Source organism: Bos taurus, chromosome 4, assembly GCF_002263795.3.
Source record: "Bos taurus isolate L1 Dominette 01449 registration number 42190680 breed Hereford chromosome 4, ARS-UCD2.0, whole genome shotgun sequence".
Taxonomy (NCBI): Eukaryota; Metazoa; Chordata; class Mammalia; order Artiodactyla; family Bovidae; genus Bos; species Bos taurus.
This window is the reverse complement of record NC_037331.1, coordinates 30,222,038-30,234,373: the sequence shown is the minus strand read 5'-3', so window position 1 is coordinate 30,234,373 and position 12,336 is coordinate 30,222,038. Positions and strand designations below refer to the sequence as shown.

The window sequence follows — 12,336 nt, the reverse complement described above, 5'->3', positions numbered from 1 at the left end:
ACTGAGCAACTTCCCTTTCACTTTTCACTTTCATGCATTGGAGGAGGAAATGGCAACCCACTCCAGTGTTCTTGCCTGGAGAATCCCAGGGTTGGGGGAGCCTGGTGGGCTTCCGTCTATGGGGTCGCAGAGAGTCAGACACGACTGAAGCGACTTAGCAGCAGCAGCAACCAAAAGATTCGGTTAACAAAGGCAGAAATACAGGAGAAAGACAACTCAAGCAGAAGCCAAGGTTCTAGTCCTCACTTTGCCACAAAATACAAGAAAATCACTTAAGCTTTCTAAACTTCAGGCTCTTTTGTTCTAAAATACTGCTGGGGGATGCGGGAGGAGGAAGAATGCTCAGTTATCTTTAGGTTACCTGTGTTAACTACAGCTTTAGTACGGCTTTATCTCACCACACATACTTACACTAGCAACAGGTTTCCTTTGCCACAACTTGCTCATTCACTAGGTAACAAAATGACAAGCATAAGGAGTATTCAATCTTACTCATCCCTAGATCAGAAGAGTACAGGAGAGCCCACATGGACATCTGGATATGGTCTGATATCAGGCCAGGTTGCCCCTTTTACTGTCAATTCTTACTACGTCATCCCTAAAACTATGCAACATAGCACTGCAAAATCTCTGACCCATGTTTCTGCTTTCACTTATAACAGTAAAAACACAAAATTCCTTTATAAATAGACTTTAACAGCAAAAATGAAAGGGCAGCAATAATCTTAAAGACCATTTCAAGCTAAAAGTTTATCATTTGCAAATCTGTGTTATTTGTACAACTTTCCCCCATCTTTTTGCTTAATCAAACTTCCTTTCTTTCTCTTCAACTTGCTTTTATGCCAGCTCCAATATTTAAGTATTACTTGTTATATATTCCCTGATTTAGATCTGAAAAGCAGATGATTAACACTCTATTTTCCCTCACTCTATTGTCTTGAAATCCCTCCCAAAGATGCCCTTTTAAAAAATTAATGTGGCTCTACACGAGTATTTTATCTTCCATGAAAAACTTAAAAATAGGCAACGATATTGTTATGTCATCATCAACAGATCTTAAAGGTCATGCTATACATCTTATAATGGGTAAAACCAACTTGGTAGTTCAGAATCCAAATCACTTGTACAGGGCACAAGATGTAAGTTTCTTAATGAATGCCAATCTATAACAAAGAGTATTAGAAGATTTTACAAAAAGAAAATTACAGGAATAAATATGACTTCTCTGAAAAAGGAAATAACTAAACACAGGAGACATATGCATACAAATAGATACATATATGTTTATATATGTACATATACATATGTGTATATATGTGCATAACATATGTGTATACATTATTTAAGATGCTTACTAGGGAAATCCAAACTAATATATCATATGGCAGAGGAAAACCATATTTGTATTAAATGTCTAGTCAATTTTCTACTTTTACTAGCTCTGGAAAAAGGTTTGGTGTAAGAAGTTGATTCTACTGGATTAAACTAGGTCTTTGAATTAAATATAAATGTCAACTATTTTGTTTGGCCTCTATTTTCACCAACAATGACTCTATTTTCACGAAAACTGACTCTTCCATTTCAGGTTCTGTTAATCCCAAGGTTTTTTATTTTAAATCTCCAAAGAAGTAAAGGAAGATAAAGAGAGTTCTTGAAGTGACAGCATTTCCTGTCTGAACTCCCTTTATGCAAGAATATGCACAGAAATTTTAATTTCTACTAAAACTGACAAAGAAGTATCCATCTATCAAGCAAAAGCATGATCTATTACCATATATGATCAGGGCCAAAAATAAATCAAATTGCTGGCCAGTGCAAGTTAATTACTAATGAAATCAATGATCCCTACATGTTCTAAATTACTTAAAGAGAAATAACTCCTGAAGTTCATTTTATCAGGACACTTTGGCTACCAGAACACACTGCAAAGCAGGTAGTTCTTTTTTGAGGAAAACATCATCCATTATCCTCACTTAGTTAAAACAAAGGATATTCTTAAGCCAGCAGCATAACTAGTTCTTACTGTTGTTTTAGTTGCTAAGCTGTGTCCCACTCTGCGATGCCATGGACTGCAGCCCACCAGACTCCTGTGTTCATGGGACTCCCCCAGCAAGAAGACTAGAGTGGGTTGCCATTTCCTTCTCCAGGTGATATTCCCAACCCAAGGACTGAACCCAGGTCTCCTGTGTTGGCAGGCGGATTCTTTACCATTGAGCCTGAGAATCCCATGATTAGTTATTATATTTGCTCTTAACTTTTTTAAGAGGATTTCTCATCTTCTTCAAACTCCAAACTCTAACAAGGAAACAATACGGTTCATAGTAGGAGCACAAATATTTAGTTCCTACTGCAATTCTAGCTAGATGCTCAACCTGGAACTCAGGATTCAAGCTGAGACCAAATCACAGAAACACAAACTGAATAATTATCAAGGAAAGAAGCTCCTGTAGGGTATTATTAACATTGCTATTTCATAAAATCAAGTATGAAGCTCCTCAGCTTCAAATACTAGTTTCATTTGATTTATCTTGAATAATGTTTTTTAAAATTTTTCTGTCATATCATCCAGAACCTTTCCTATACTTTCTGAAGAACATCAGGATGGATGGTGGAGAACTCTTAGCCCCTTGTCTCGAGCTAGCCAATACATTCTGTCAAAGCTAAATCATTTTTTCAAGTCCTGGTAATAGCTGTTATGAATATTAAGAACAAAAATTTCCCATAAATTAAACAATACCACTGGAGGGGGGAGGGGCATGAAATAATCAAAAAGTACTAAAAAGCAAATGAGAACACAAAGTAAAAATCTGAACTTTCAGGACTCATTTATAGACGGGGAAATATCAGGTTCTTGCTGCTCATTCTCCCCTTTCCAGAGACAGGAAAGTACCTGGTGTACCACTCTTAATGTCTTAAATGCTCCAAGTCAAAACGAATGAAAACAGCCAATTCCTTAGCTTCATTAAAACCACTCCAGGGCTTCCCTGGTGGTTAAGCAGTAAAGAATCCGCCTGCGATGTAGGAGACACGGGTTCAATCCCTGGCCCGGGAGAATCCCACGTGCTACAGAGCAACTACTGCACCCGCAGTCTAGAGCCCAGGGGCCTCCGCTACTGAAGTCTGCGAGCCCAGAGCCCATGCTCCACAATGAGAAAAGCTACCGCAATGAGAAGCCAGAGCACTCTAACTAGAGAGCAGCCTCCCACCCCCACCAGAGAGGCCTGCTTGCAGCAACGAAGACGCAGCAGAGTTAAAAATAAATAAAATTATAAAGAAAATAAAAAATGAAGCCACTCCAGGGTGCCACTCCCAATTCTAAATTGCTATCTTCTCTATCACCATTTATACCTTAATTCAGCAAACGTCTGTCAAACACCTATTATGCTAGGAAGTAAAGCAAAATCTGCAAACAAGACTCAGATTAACTGCACAGACTTGTTAAAAATCAGCATACATTTCTGGTCTTTATAGTATGGCTATCTTAGAACAACACAGCATAACTATTAAAAATTAACAAAATTTAAGACACTTGATTTTAGGAGAAAAAAATCCAACTACATAAAGCTCAAATTTTCTCATACAGATAAATGTCCCTCAAATCATATAAACTCTTTAAATAAAAAAATTACCCCAGAAAATGCAAGATTAAACACACCTACTAAGAGTGCTCAACACAGAGCTAGTTAATGTTTGTGGAATAAAAATTATGAATTGTACTTGCCACAGAAATCTATTCTCTGAGCCACTTATGAACTAGGCTCGAAACCCATCTCCTCCATATTTTGCCTTATCAGTAGTTCACGGCTGACAACTTGATCCCTGGTTCTCAAACTTTAATGAGATTTACAACCACCTGGAAAGTTTGTTTGAAATCCTTGATCATACTCCCTAAAAATTACAGTTCCAGAAAACACACTCTGCATTTACAATAATGTATCATTCAAGTGGGCTTCCCTGGTGGCTCAGATGGTAAAGAATGTGCCTGCAATGCAGGAAACCTGGGTTCGATCCCTGGGTTGGGAATGATCCCTGGAAGAGGGCATGGCAACCCACTTCAGTATTCTTGCCTGGAGAATCCCCGTGGATAGAGGAACCTGGCAGGCTACAGACCATGGGGTTGCAAAGAGTAGACAAGACTGAGTGACTAAGCACAGCACAGCAAGTGAATCTGAGGCGGTCAGAAGATCCTACTCTCAGTTATGCTGGTTTACCTTCACAAGAGGCAAAGAAAAAACTCTGGGTCCTAATTGGTATCAATGAGGGAAGAGAAAAACTGAACATTTCTAGCCAGAACTAAAAATTATTCAATTCTCTTAATTAAGCATAATTCACGAACTATATGCTTAATAGGCAAGATGAAATATAACTGAAACAACCTTTGCTTTGACAATACAAATTGTTATTCAACCCACCCAAAACAAACATTTTTCTGAAATAACGTATTGTCAATGTTCAGAAAAAGAGTAGAAACAAAGGAAGCTGAGGACTATAATCCATAGAAACAGGCATGAAATTGTGCTGTAGTAGTTTTAGGGGGAAACGTACCACACTCAAAACACTCTGTGATTAGTTACTGTTCTGTCAATATAAAAGCCACTAGTCATGTGTTACTACTTAAATTAAAATTAAATAAAGTCAAGTAAAATTAAAAATTCTTCTACCGCATTAGTCATAATATAAATACTCAATAGCCATATGTGGCTAGTGGCTAAATACTGGATAGAAGAGATATAGAACGTTTCCCTCCTCACAGAAAATTCTCTTGGATAACTCCGGCTTAGAGTTAAAGGGTATCTAAATAAAACATGTAACCTCCATTCTCCTGAATCAGAGAGCTCTATCTGACAACTTCTAAATTTTAAATATATAATTCTACTTTAGATAGTGACTGTAAAACAAGAACCCTAGCATAATTTATCTGCAACTTGTTTCAAGAAAAGTTATTCAAAAGTGGTATGTTTATTCATTTCTGATTCTCAAAATATAAATAATTTAACTAAAGAGGTCTTAAGTATCAGACACCAAAACCACAACTAGGTTTTCATAATCAAATGAAAAGTGTTTAATTACTAGAAAACAAAAGGCATTAGGTGAAAAAGACTGATCCCAAAAGATTGAAACACTTAACAAGACTGGTTTTCCAACTACTTCAAAAGTTTCTATTCACATATGTAACAAATAACTACTTTATAACTGGTTCTAAAATGACCTTACAACAAATTCAAATTAGTGACATTTTACTGTCTATAGTTTTAATTGCTGTCCACCAATTTCACACTAAAAACTCCTATAAATAATTTAACCACCGTAGATTTTACTTAAAGGTAATTTTATAGGGGACTATTCACTTAAAAGTCCTGAGCAAGTCTTGGTTTTTGCAGAAAAGTAGACAAAAAAGTTAATGAAACAATTTGCAACTCAAAATAATCTCTCTCAACTGCACGAACATCTAGTTTTGTATAATAGAATGCACAAGCACGGGCAACAAGATGCAGAAGCGTGAGTAACAGAATTCAAACTGCAGCAGATCTGTCACTGTATTATTTCAGCTTTAAATCAACTTTCCCTTAAATAAGACATAAACATCACTTTGACTAGGGTTCTTTCAGAAAAGCTCAAGTATACATAAATTTGATCCCTAAATTACAAAAAAAAAAAAAAGATTCTTATCCAAAAGTGCTCTGCAGAAAACAAAGTTTAGAAAACTTAACACATAAAACCTAACGCTAAATACTGTAAACATAAATGGGTCATATTGATGGTATTGAGTCTAATATTCCTGTGTACTTTAGCTTCTTTATGATCATCTGCTTACTTACAAGTTTACATCAAATCTAAGAGTCAGCAAAGGAAAGCAGTAACTTGTTACTAAAAACAGTATAAGAGGATCTTTAAAGATAAAGACTGTATAGTAACTTACCTGCCACACTGGTGATTGTAACTGGAACTCCTTGCACTTGAACGCCCGCAGCACCCAGGTTGGCAACACTCACTGTCTGAAGGTTAGGCACTGATGCAAGCTGGGCAGTATTCAAAGTTATTGGGGCACCAGCAACAGCCACAGGAGCAATCTGAGCAAGGGTTGTGCCACCACTTGAAGACACTGGGGTGATGGTTAATTGCTGGGATAACCCAGCATTCTGAACTTGCAAATTTGAAAGACTCTGAATATTCTGAACCTGTACAGTTTGCCAGCTGATTTGCCCTGAAGGTGTTAAAGTTGGAGCCCTGATAAGCACCTGAGTCGGATTTACTGCTTGAAGTTGAACATTCTGCAAAGGCTGCTGCTGGATGGTCTGAATCGTCTGCCCTGACTGGAGCTGAAAAGACTGGGGTGGAATAGCTTGAATTATCTGTTGCTGAGGCTGCTGGATCTGGATCTGTTGCAAGATAGGCTGGCCTACAATTTGCACCTGCTGAAGAGAATTTGATTGATCCTGTGTATTCTGTATTCCATTAGACTGAAGCTGACTGGAGCTCTGGGCTTCAGACTCTGTAGCAGCAGGTGTCTGAGAATCTTCAACGGTGCGTTCAGAACTACTGGCTGATGTGCTTGCATACTGGCCCGTATCTGCTGAACTTACTAACGTGTCACTGCTGGTCAGAGATGTTGATGCAGTGGTTGTACAGGTAGTGGAGGAGGAGGGAGATTCCGGCATACTGGCAGAAGCAGTGGTGGTGGTAGGTGTGGAAGCTAACTGACTCCCATTGGAAGTCCCACTCTCAGTAGTAGTAGCAGGCTGGCCAACCTGTGCAGTTCCTCCTCCAGCAGCCACACTGTTTATCACTGGCAAAGCTAAAGTCACTCCTCCAATGTTAATTGGTAGGGTTGTTACAACTTGAGCCTGAGTACCAGGAAGGGTCTGTAACTGCAGTGGTATTGAAACACCAGGTCTAATTTGGACTGGAACTGTCTGATTTGCCAGGTTTTGAGCAAGAATATTCCCAGAAGCTGTCCTGTTAGCAGCTGTGAGTATAGCTTGATTATTACCTGCAGAAATAAGCTGAATTTGACCCTGCAAATCCTGTAGAGATGAACTACTAGTTGGATTGATTTGAATTTGCTGACCTTCCACTGTTTGAAGTTGTGGAATCACTTGGTACTGTACACTACCACTTGGATTTTGTACTTGTATGACTTGAAACTGACCAGGGGAAGAAGAATTACCTGATTTAGTTTTTGTGGGAGATGCACTCCCATTATTACTGGTGGAAGAACTAGATGAACTAGAAGCTGGTTGAGAAATGTTATTTTCTTTTGAAGCAGGAGGAGTGGAGGCAACAAGTTGCCAAGCATTCCCAGCAAGTTGTGTTGTTACCAGTTCTAGCTGTTGTGGTTGATTTTGAAGCTGCACCAATCCTTGGCTTGGATCTATAATAATTTGTTGTTGTCCAGTTGCTTGATTTTCACCAGGAGTCCCTATTTTGCTGCAAGTAGCTGCCAGTAAAGCCAGAGGAGAGGGCTGAGAGTCCTACCCAAAATGGGATAGTAAAAGGGAGAGGGGAAAAAAAAGTGGGAGGATTTAGTGAAGGCCAGTAGTTGGGAGGGGTTTGTTTATTTATTTATTTATTTATTTTGACAGCTCTACATTTCAGAACTTACTCAGGAAAAGGAAGAAATCTAAATATTAACAAAAGCAATAAGATACAGGAATAAGGAAGCAGGTCCCACAATATAAACTATAAATAACAAGAAATTTCTAACAAACTTTCTTGAAGTGTTATTTTACTAAACTCAAAACGCCCTTGGGAAAACACACACCTTTCTCTTATAGTCTGAGTTCCTGGTGGAATTTTAACCACGATATCCCAAACACGTGAAATCCGTATGAATTTACAATTTAACTTCCTTACTCTCAGAAAGATGCTTTGAGTGGACAAACATTTTTGTTCTGTTCTTCACTTCTGGGCATTTAAAGGGCATAACTCCCTCTTTCCCCTTACGTTTCGTGATGCCTTTTTTTTTTTTTTTTTTTAATGTTTGCCTTTACCTGGGAGCCTGAGGTTTTGGGTTTTTTATTGTTATTCTCTGGCTCAGAGGTTTTCCCTCCTTCTGTAGCCATCGCCGCTGCCTGTGCCGCCTCCTCCTCCTCCTCCTTCTTCTGATCTGCAACAAACCCCCCCCCCCCGTACACGACAACAGGTTATTAGGATTATTATTATTCGTCTTCCCCTTCCCCTCTCCTCCCCCTCCCCCCGAACATTAATCTCCATAAACCCGCGATCCACGCACACCGGCAGGGGGTGGGGGAGAAGGAGGGAAGGGAGGTGGGGGATATCACAAAACGTGGTTTGAAACCCGACCCATCGGCTCCAGAGCAACACCCAGAAGGTTGTTCTCTCTTAGACATTAAGACAAAACACAACCCTCCTTCCCTCCCCTTGATTCCCTCCCTCCCTCTCCTCCTCCCCTTAAAGCATCTCAGCGGCCCCGGGGGAGGGGGGAGAACCGAGCAGGGTCTGGGGAGGGAGGGAGGGAGGGAGGTGGTGAAGGAGACCGAGGGGGGTGGAGAATACGTACCGCTCATCCCGCATTAACAGGACAAACCCTCAGACGGAGACACTGGGATAGAGGTGGGTGGGGGTGGGGGCGAGGCGGGAGGAGAGGCCGGTCCCGCCCGCCCGCGGTGGCTCGGAGGAGGCTGTAGCTGGCACAGGCTCTGCCTCTTTTTCCGCGAATGGCCGCCGCTGGGCTGTGGCGTAGCAGCTCCTCTCTCCGCCCGAGCCCTGCTGACTCGCCCTTGATTGACAGCGGCGGCGCACGGCGCGGGCGGCGGTGCGGGCCGGGGGCGGGGCCAGGGCGGCGCAAGCAGGGCCGACTCCCCACCCCCCTCGGCCTCTCTCTGCCAGAGCCGCCGACTCTCCACCCCTTCCCCCAGCGGATTGGCCGCCGACCTGCCGGGGGCCGGGGCGTTGGGGCCGCCTTCTCTCCACCCCCTTTCTGGGGGTTATTCTTTCAGCAGCGTTTCTTTTCCTCCCGTGGCTCTTCTGGTGCTTGTTCTCTCGGCGTTCTAGCTCAGGCGCACTGCCGGTAGGCCTTTCATACAGCCAAACTTGTTGTCTCAGGATATCCCGCCCCCTACTCATTTCCCAGCGCCCTCCCCTCAAAAGCCGGCTGCAGCATCCTTCGGAATTGTCACTAAAGAAAAAAAGCAAGGCTCTCATTCAAGAAAGGCGAGAAGAGAGGACAGTGGGGCGCGCGAGCCACCGAAGTCTAGGCACAACGGGTGAACTGCCCGCTGCCCCCGCGCAGGGAGCATGGCTTTCCTGAGGCGCATCCGGACCCGGGCGCCCTTTTTCCCTGGCTCGGTCCCCATTGGTTGAGCGGCTGGGTGACGCGCGCTGAGTGGTGGGAGAAGTGGGGCGGGGCACTACCGCAAAGGCTGTCGGCCCTTGTAGTTTCCGGTGGCCGCGACGGCCCCTCCAAGACACCGCCTTCCTTCCCGCCCCCGACTGAGGCCGGGCCGCGGAGCGGAAAGCTGCCCGAGGGGGCGGTGGCAGCAGGGCGTGGCCGGGGCCGAGTGGGAGTTGAACTGAGCGAGGGGGAGGGGGAAGGGGTGTTGTTTGCCTGGGCCTATCCGCCGCGAAGGGCTGCCCAAACCACCTCTGCCGCCGCCTCCTCGGCTTCAAGCCGCTCCCCGCGGGGCGAGCTCACACCCGGAGCGCTCGGCGATTGAGCGGGCGGCGGCGTGGGGAGGCGGGGTTTGCTGTCCTCCGGGTTTGAATGAACCCGGCTTCTTGGAGCTGCGCCTTCGCCTTTCCTTTCTTTGGTCACCTCCCTAACTCAGGCCTCGCGAGTCAGATCCGAGGCCTGCTTTCCCTAGGAGAAAGATCTTCCATTTTGTTGTCTCTGGCTGGTTGCTGGAGCAAAGCAAAGACCCTCCCTTTAAGGTTGCGTTGCGTCTTGCCAAATAGGACGCGTGGTTGTCGGACTTCTCACTCTGTGAGTCTCAAAAGATTCTCGAGTGGAAGAAAAGCGCAGCTCATTGGGTCAGCCCTGATCACGGTTCTGCATAAGCTTCTGGGCAGGTGAAATTCGTATCTGGCTGCACAAAGCATCTTGTTAAATTAACTTGAACAGCCTCCTGACCCAGCTTTCCTCCAAAGTCCTGAAGTCAAGATGATGCCATGCATTGGAATAATGCCTGATTAAATGTACCAAAGGTGGAAGTGAATCGCTAATATAAACACTGGCCTTGGGACTAGGCGCCCTTACATACCTAGACTCACAGCCACCCACTCCCTCTTTACCTGGGCTTCACACACAGCCTAGAGCATTTTTGTCTCCTGCCTGAGGCTTGACGTGTCACAAGAGTGAGGAGATCCCAGGTGCTTCACTTGACTGGCATTTCCTTTGCTTGTTAAAGTTATTGCAAAACTGGCTGATGACAAAGCCAGCAGTGCAACAAGACAAAGAATTCGAGTAAAGAATTAAATAGTATTGTCTACCTCTTCCTAAAAATGAGCCTAAGATCCTTAAATCACCTGCCTTTCCCCCACCATATACAATTTAGAAAGCACAAAAGTGCTTCTCGAATTTACAGATACATCGTCTATCCTTCAGTCTTTTTTTCCCCCAATTCACTGAGATGAATGAAGGAAGACATTTTGTAATCTTATGAATTAGGGCATTCCTGGTAGTTTTTCTTACCTTGCAAAACCTGCCTCAGAGGGGCAATGTCACTGGCTTTAAATATGAGTTAAATAATTGTTTATCCATTCAGTATAGATCTAAAAAGTGTCCTAAATATTCTGTGCCTAATTAGATAAGTGGTAATGGTAATTCATGAAACATCGTGTAGGGGAAGAAAAATCATTTTCCCCCACCCTTGTTTTCGTAGCTGAAACACAACCCCCGCCCCAAGTAAAAGATTAACAAGAGAAAAACATTGTTATTAACATGTATGCCTCAAGTAAACATGTGAGATCAGTTCAGTTGAGTTCAGTCGCTCAGTCGTGTCTGACTCTTTGCGACCCCATGAATCGCAGCACGCCAGGCCTCCCTGTCCATCACCAACTCCTGGAGTTCACTCAGACTCACGTCCATTGAGTCAGTGATGCCATCCAGCCATCTCATCCCCTGTTGTCCCCTTCTCCTCCTGCCCCCAATCCCTCCCAGCATCAGAGTCTTTTCCAATGAATCAACTCTTTGCATGAGGTGGCCAAAGTACTGGAGTTTCAGCTTCAGCATCATTCCCTCCAAAGAAATCCCAGGGCTGATCTCCTTCAGAATGGACTGGTTGGATCTCCTTGCAGTCCAAGGGACTCTCAAGAGTTTTCTCCAACACCACAGTTCAAAAGCATCAATTCTTCTGCGCTCACCTTTCTTCACAGTCCAACTCTCACATCCATACATGACCACAGGAAAAACCATAGCCTTGACTAGACAGACCTTTGTTGGCAAAGTAATGTCTCTGCTTTTGAATATGCTATCTAGGTTGGTCATAACTTTCCTTCCAAGGAGTAAGCGTCTTTTAATTTCATGGCTGCAGTCACCATCTGCAATGATTTTGGAGCCCCCCAAAATAAAGTCTGACACTGTTTCCACTGTTTCCCCATCTATTTCCCATGAAGTGATGGGACCAGATGCCATGATCTTTGTTTTCTGAATGTTGAGCTTTAAGCCAACTTTTTCACTCTCCTCTTTCACTTTCATCAAGAGGCTTTTGAGTTCCTCTTCATTTTCTGCCATAAGGGTGGTGTCATCTGCATATCTAAGGTTATTGATATTTCTCCTGGCAATCTTGATTCCAGCTTGTGCTTCTTCCAGCCCAGCGTTTCTCATGATATACTCTGCATATAAGTTAAATAAACAGGGTGACAATATACAGCCTTGATATACTCCTTTTCCTATTTGGAACCAGCCTGTTGTTCCATGTCCAGTTCTAACTGTTGCTTCCTGACCTGCACACAAATTTCTCAAGAGGCAGGTCAGGTGGTCTGGTATTCCCATCTCTTGAAGAATTTTCCACAGTTTATTGTGATCCACACAGTCAAAGGCTTTGGCATAGTCAATAAAGCAGAAATAGATGTTTTTCTGGAACTCTCTTGCTTTTTCCAGAAGAAATGGAGTAGCCATGATAGTCAACAAAAGAGTCCAAAATGCAGTAGTTGGATGCAATCTCAAAAACGACAGAATGATCTCTGTTCGTTTCCAAGGCAAACCATTCAATATCACAGTAATCCAAGTCTATGCCCCAACCAGTAACGCTGAAGAAGCTGAACGGTTCTATGAAGACTTACAAGACCTTTTAGAACTAACACCCAAAAAAGATGTCCTTTTCATTATAGGGAACTGGAATGCAAAAGTAGGAAGTTGAGAAATACATGTGAGAT

At 43.1% G+C, this 12,336-nt stretch overlaps 1 protein-coding gene across 2 annotated transcripts in view; it reads right to left on the bottom strand.

Annotated features, from left to right (window-relative positions):
- The window catches only part of SP4 (Sp4 transcription factor), an 82,212-nt gene extending 73,532 nt beyond the window's left edge, over positions 1-8,680 (bottom strand). Inside the window, exons 1-3 of one of the 2 annotated variants that reach the window (XM_024991010.2) lie at positions 8,522-8,680; positions 7,992-8,107; positions 5,921-7,472 (exon numbers count right to left, since the gene is read on the bottom strand). In XM_024991010.2, coding sequence (XP_024846778.1) covers positions 5,921-7,472; positions 7,992-8,107; positions 8,522-8,528 — 1,675 coding nt within the window. In that variant the 5' untranslated portion in view covers positions 8,529-8,680. The remainder of the gene's footprint in view (positions 1-5,920; positions 7,473-7,991; positions 8,108-8,521) is intronic. The other variant, XM_024991011.2, reaches the window with a different exon arrangement.
- Positions 8,681-12,336: the final 3,656 nt, after the last annotated feature.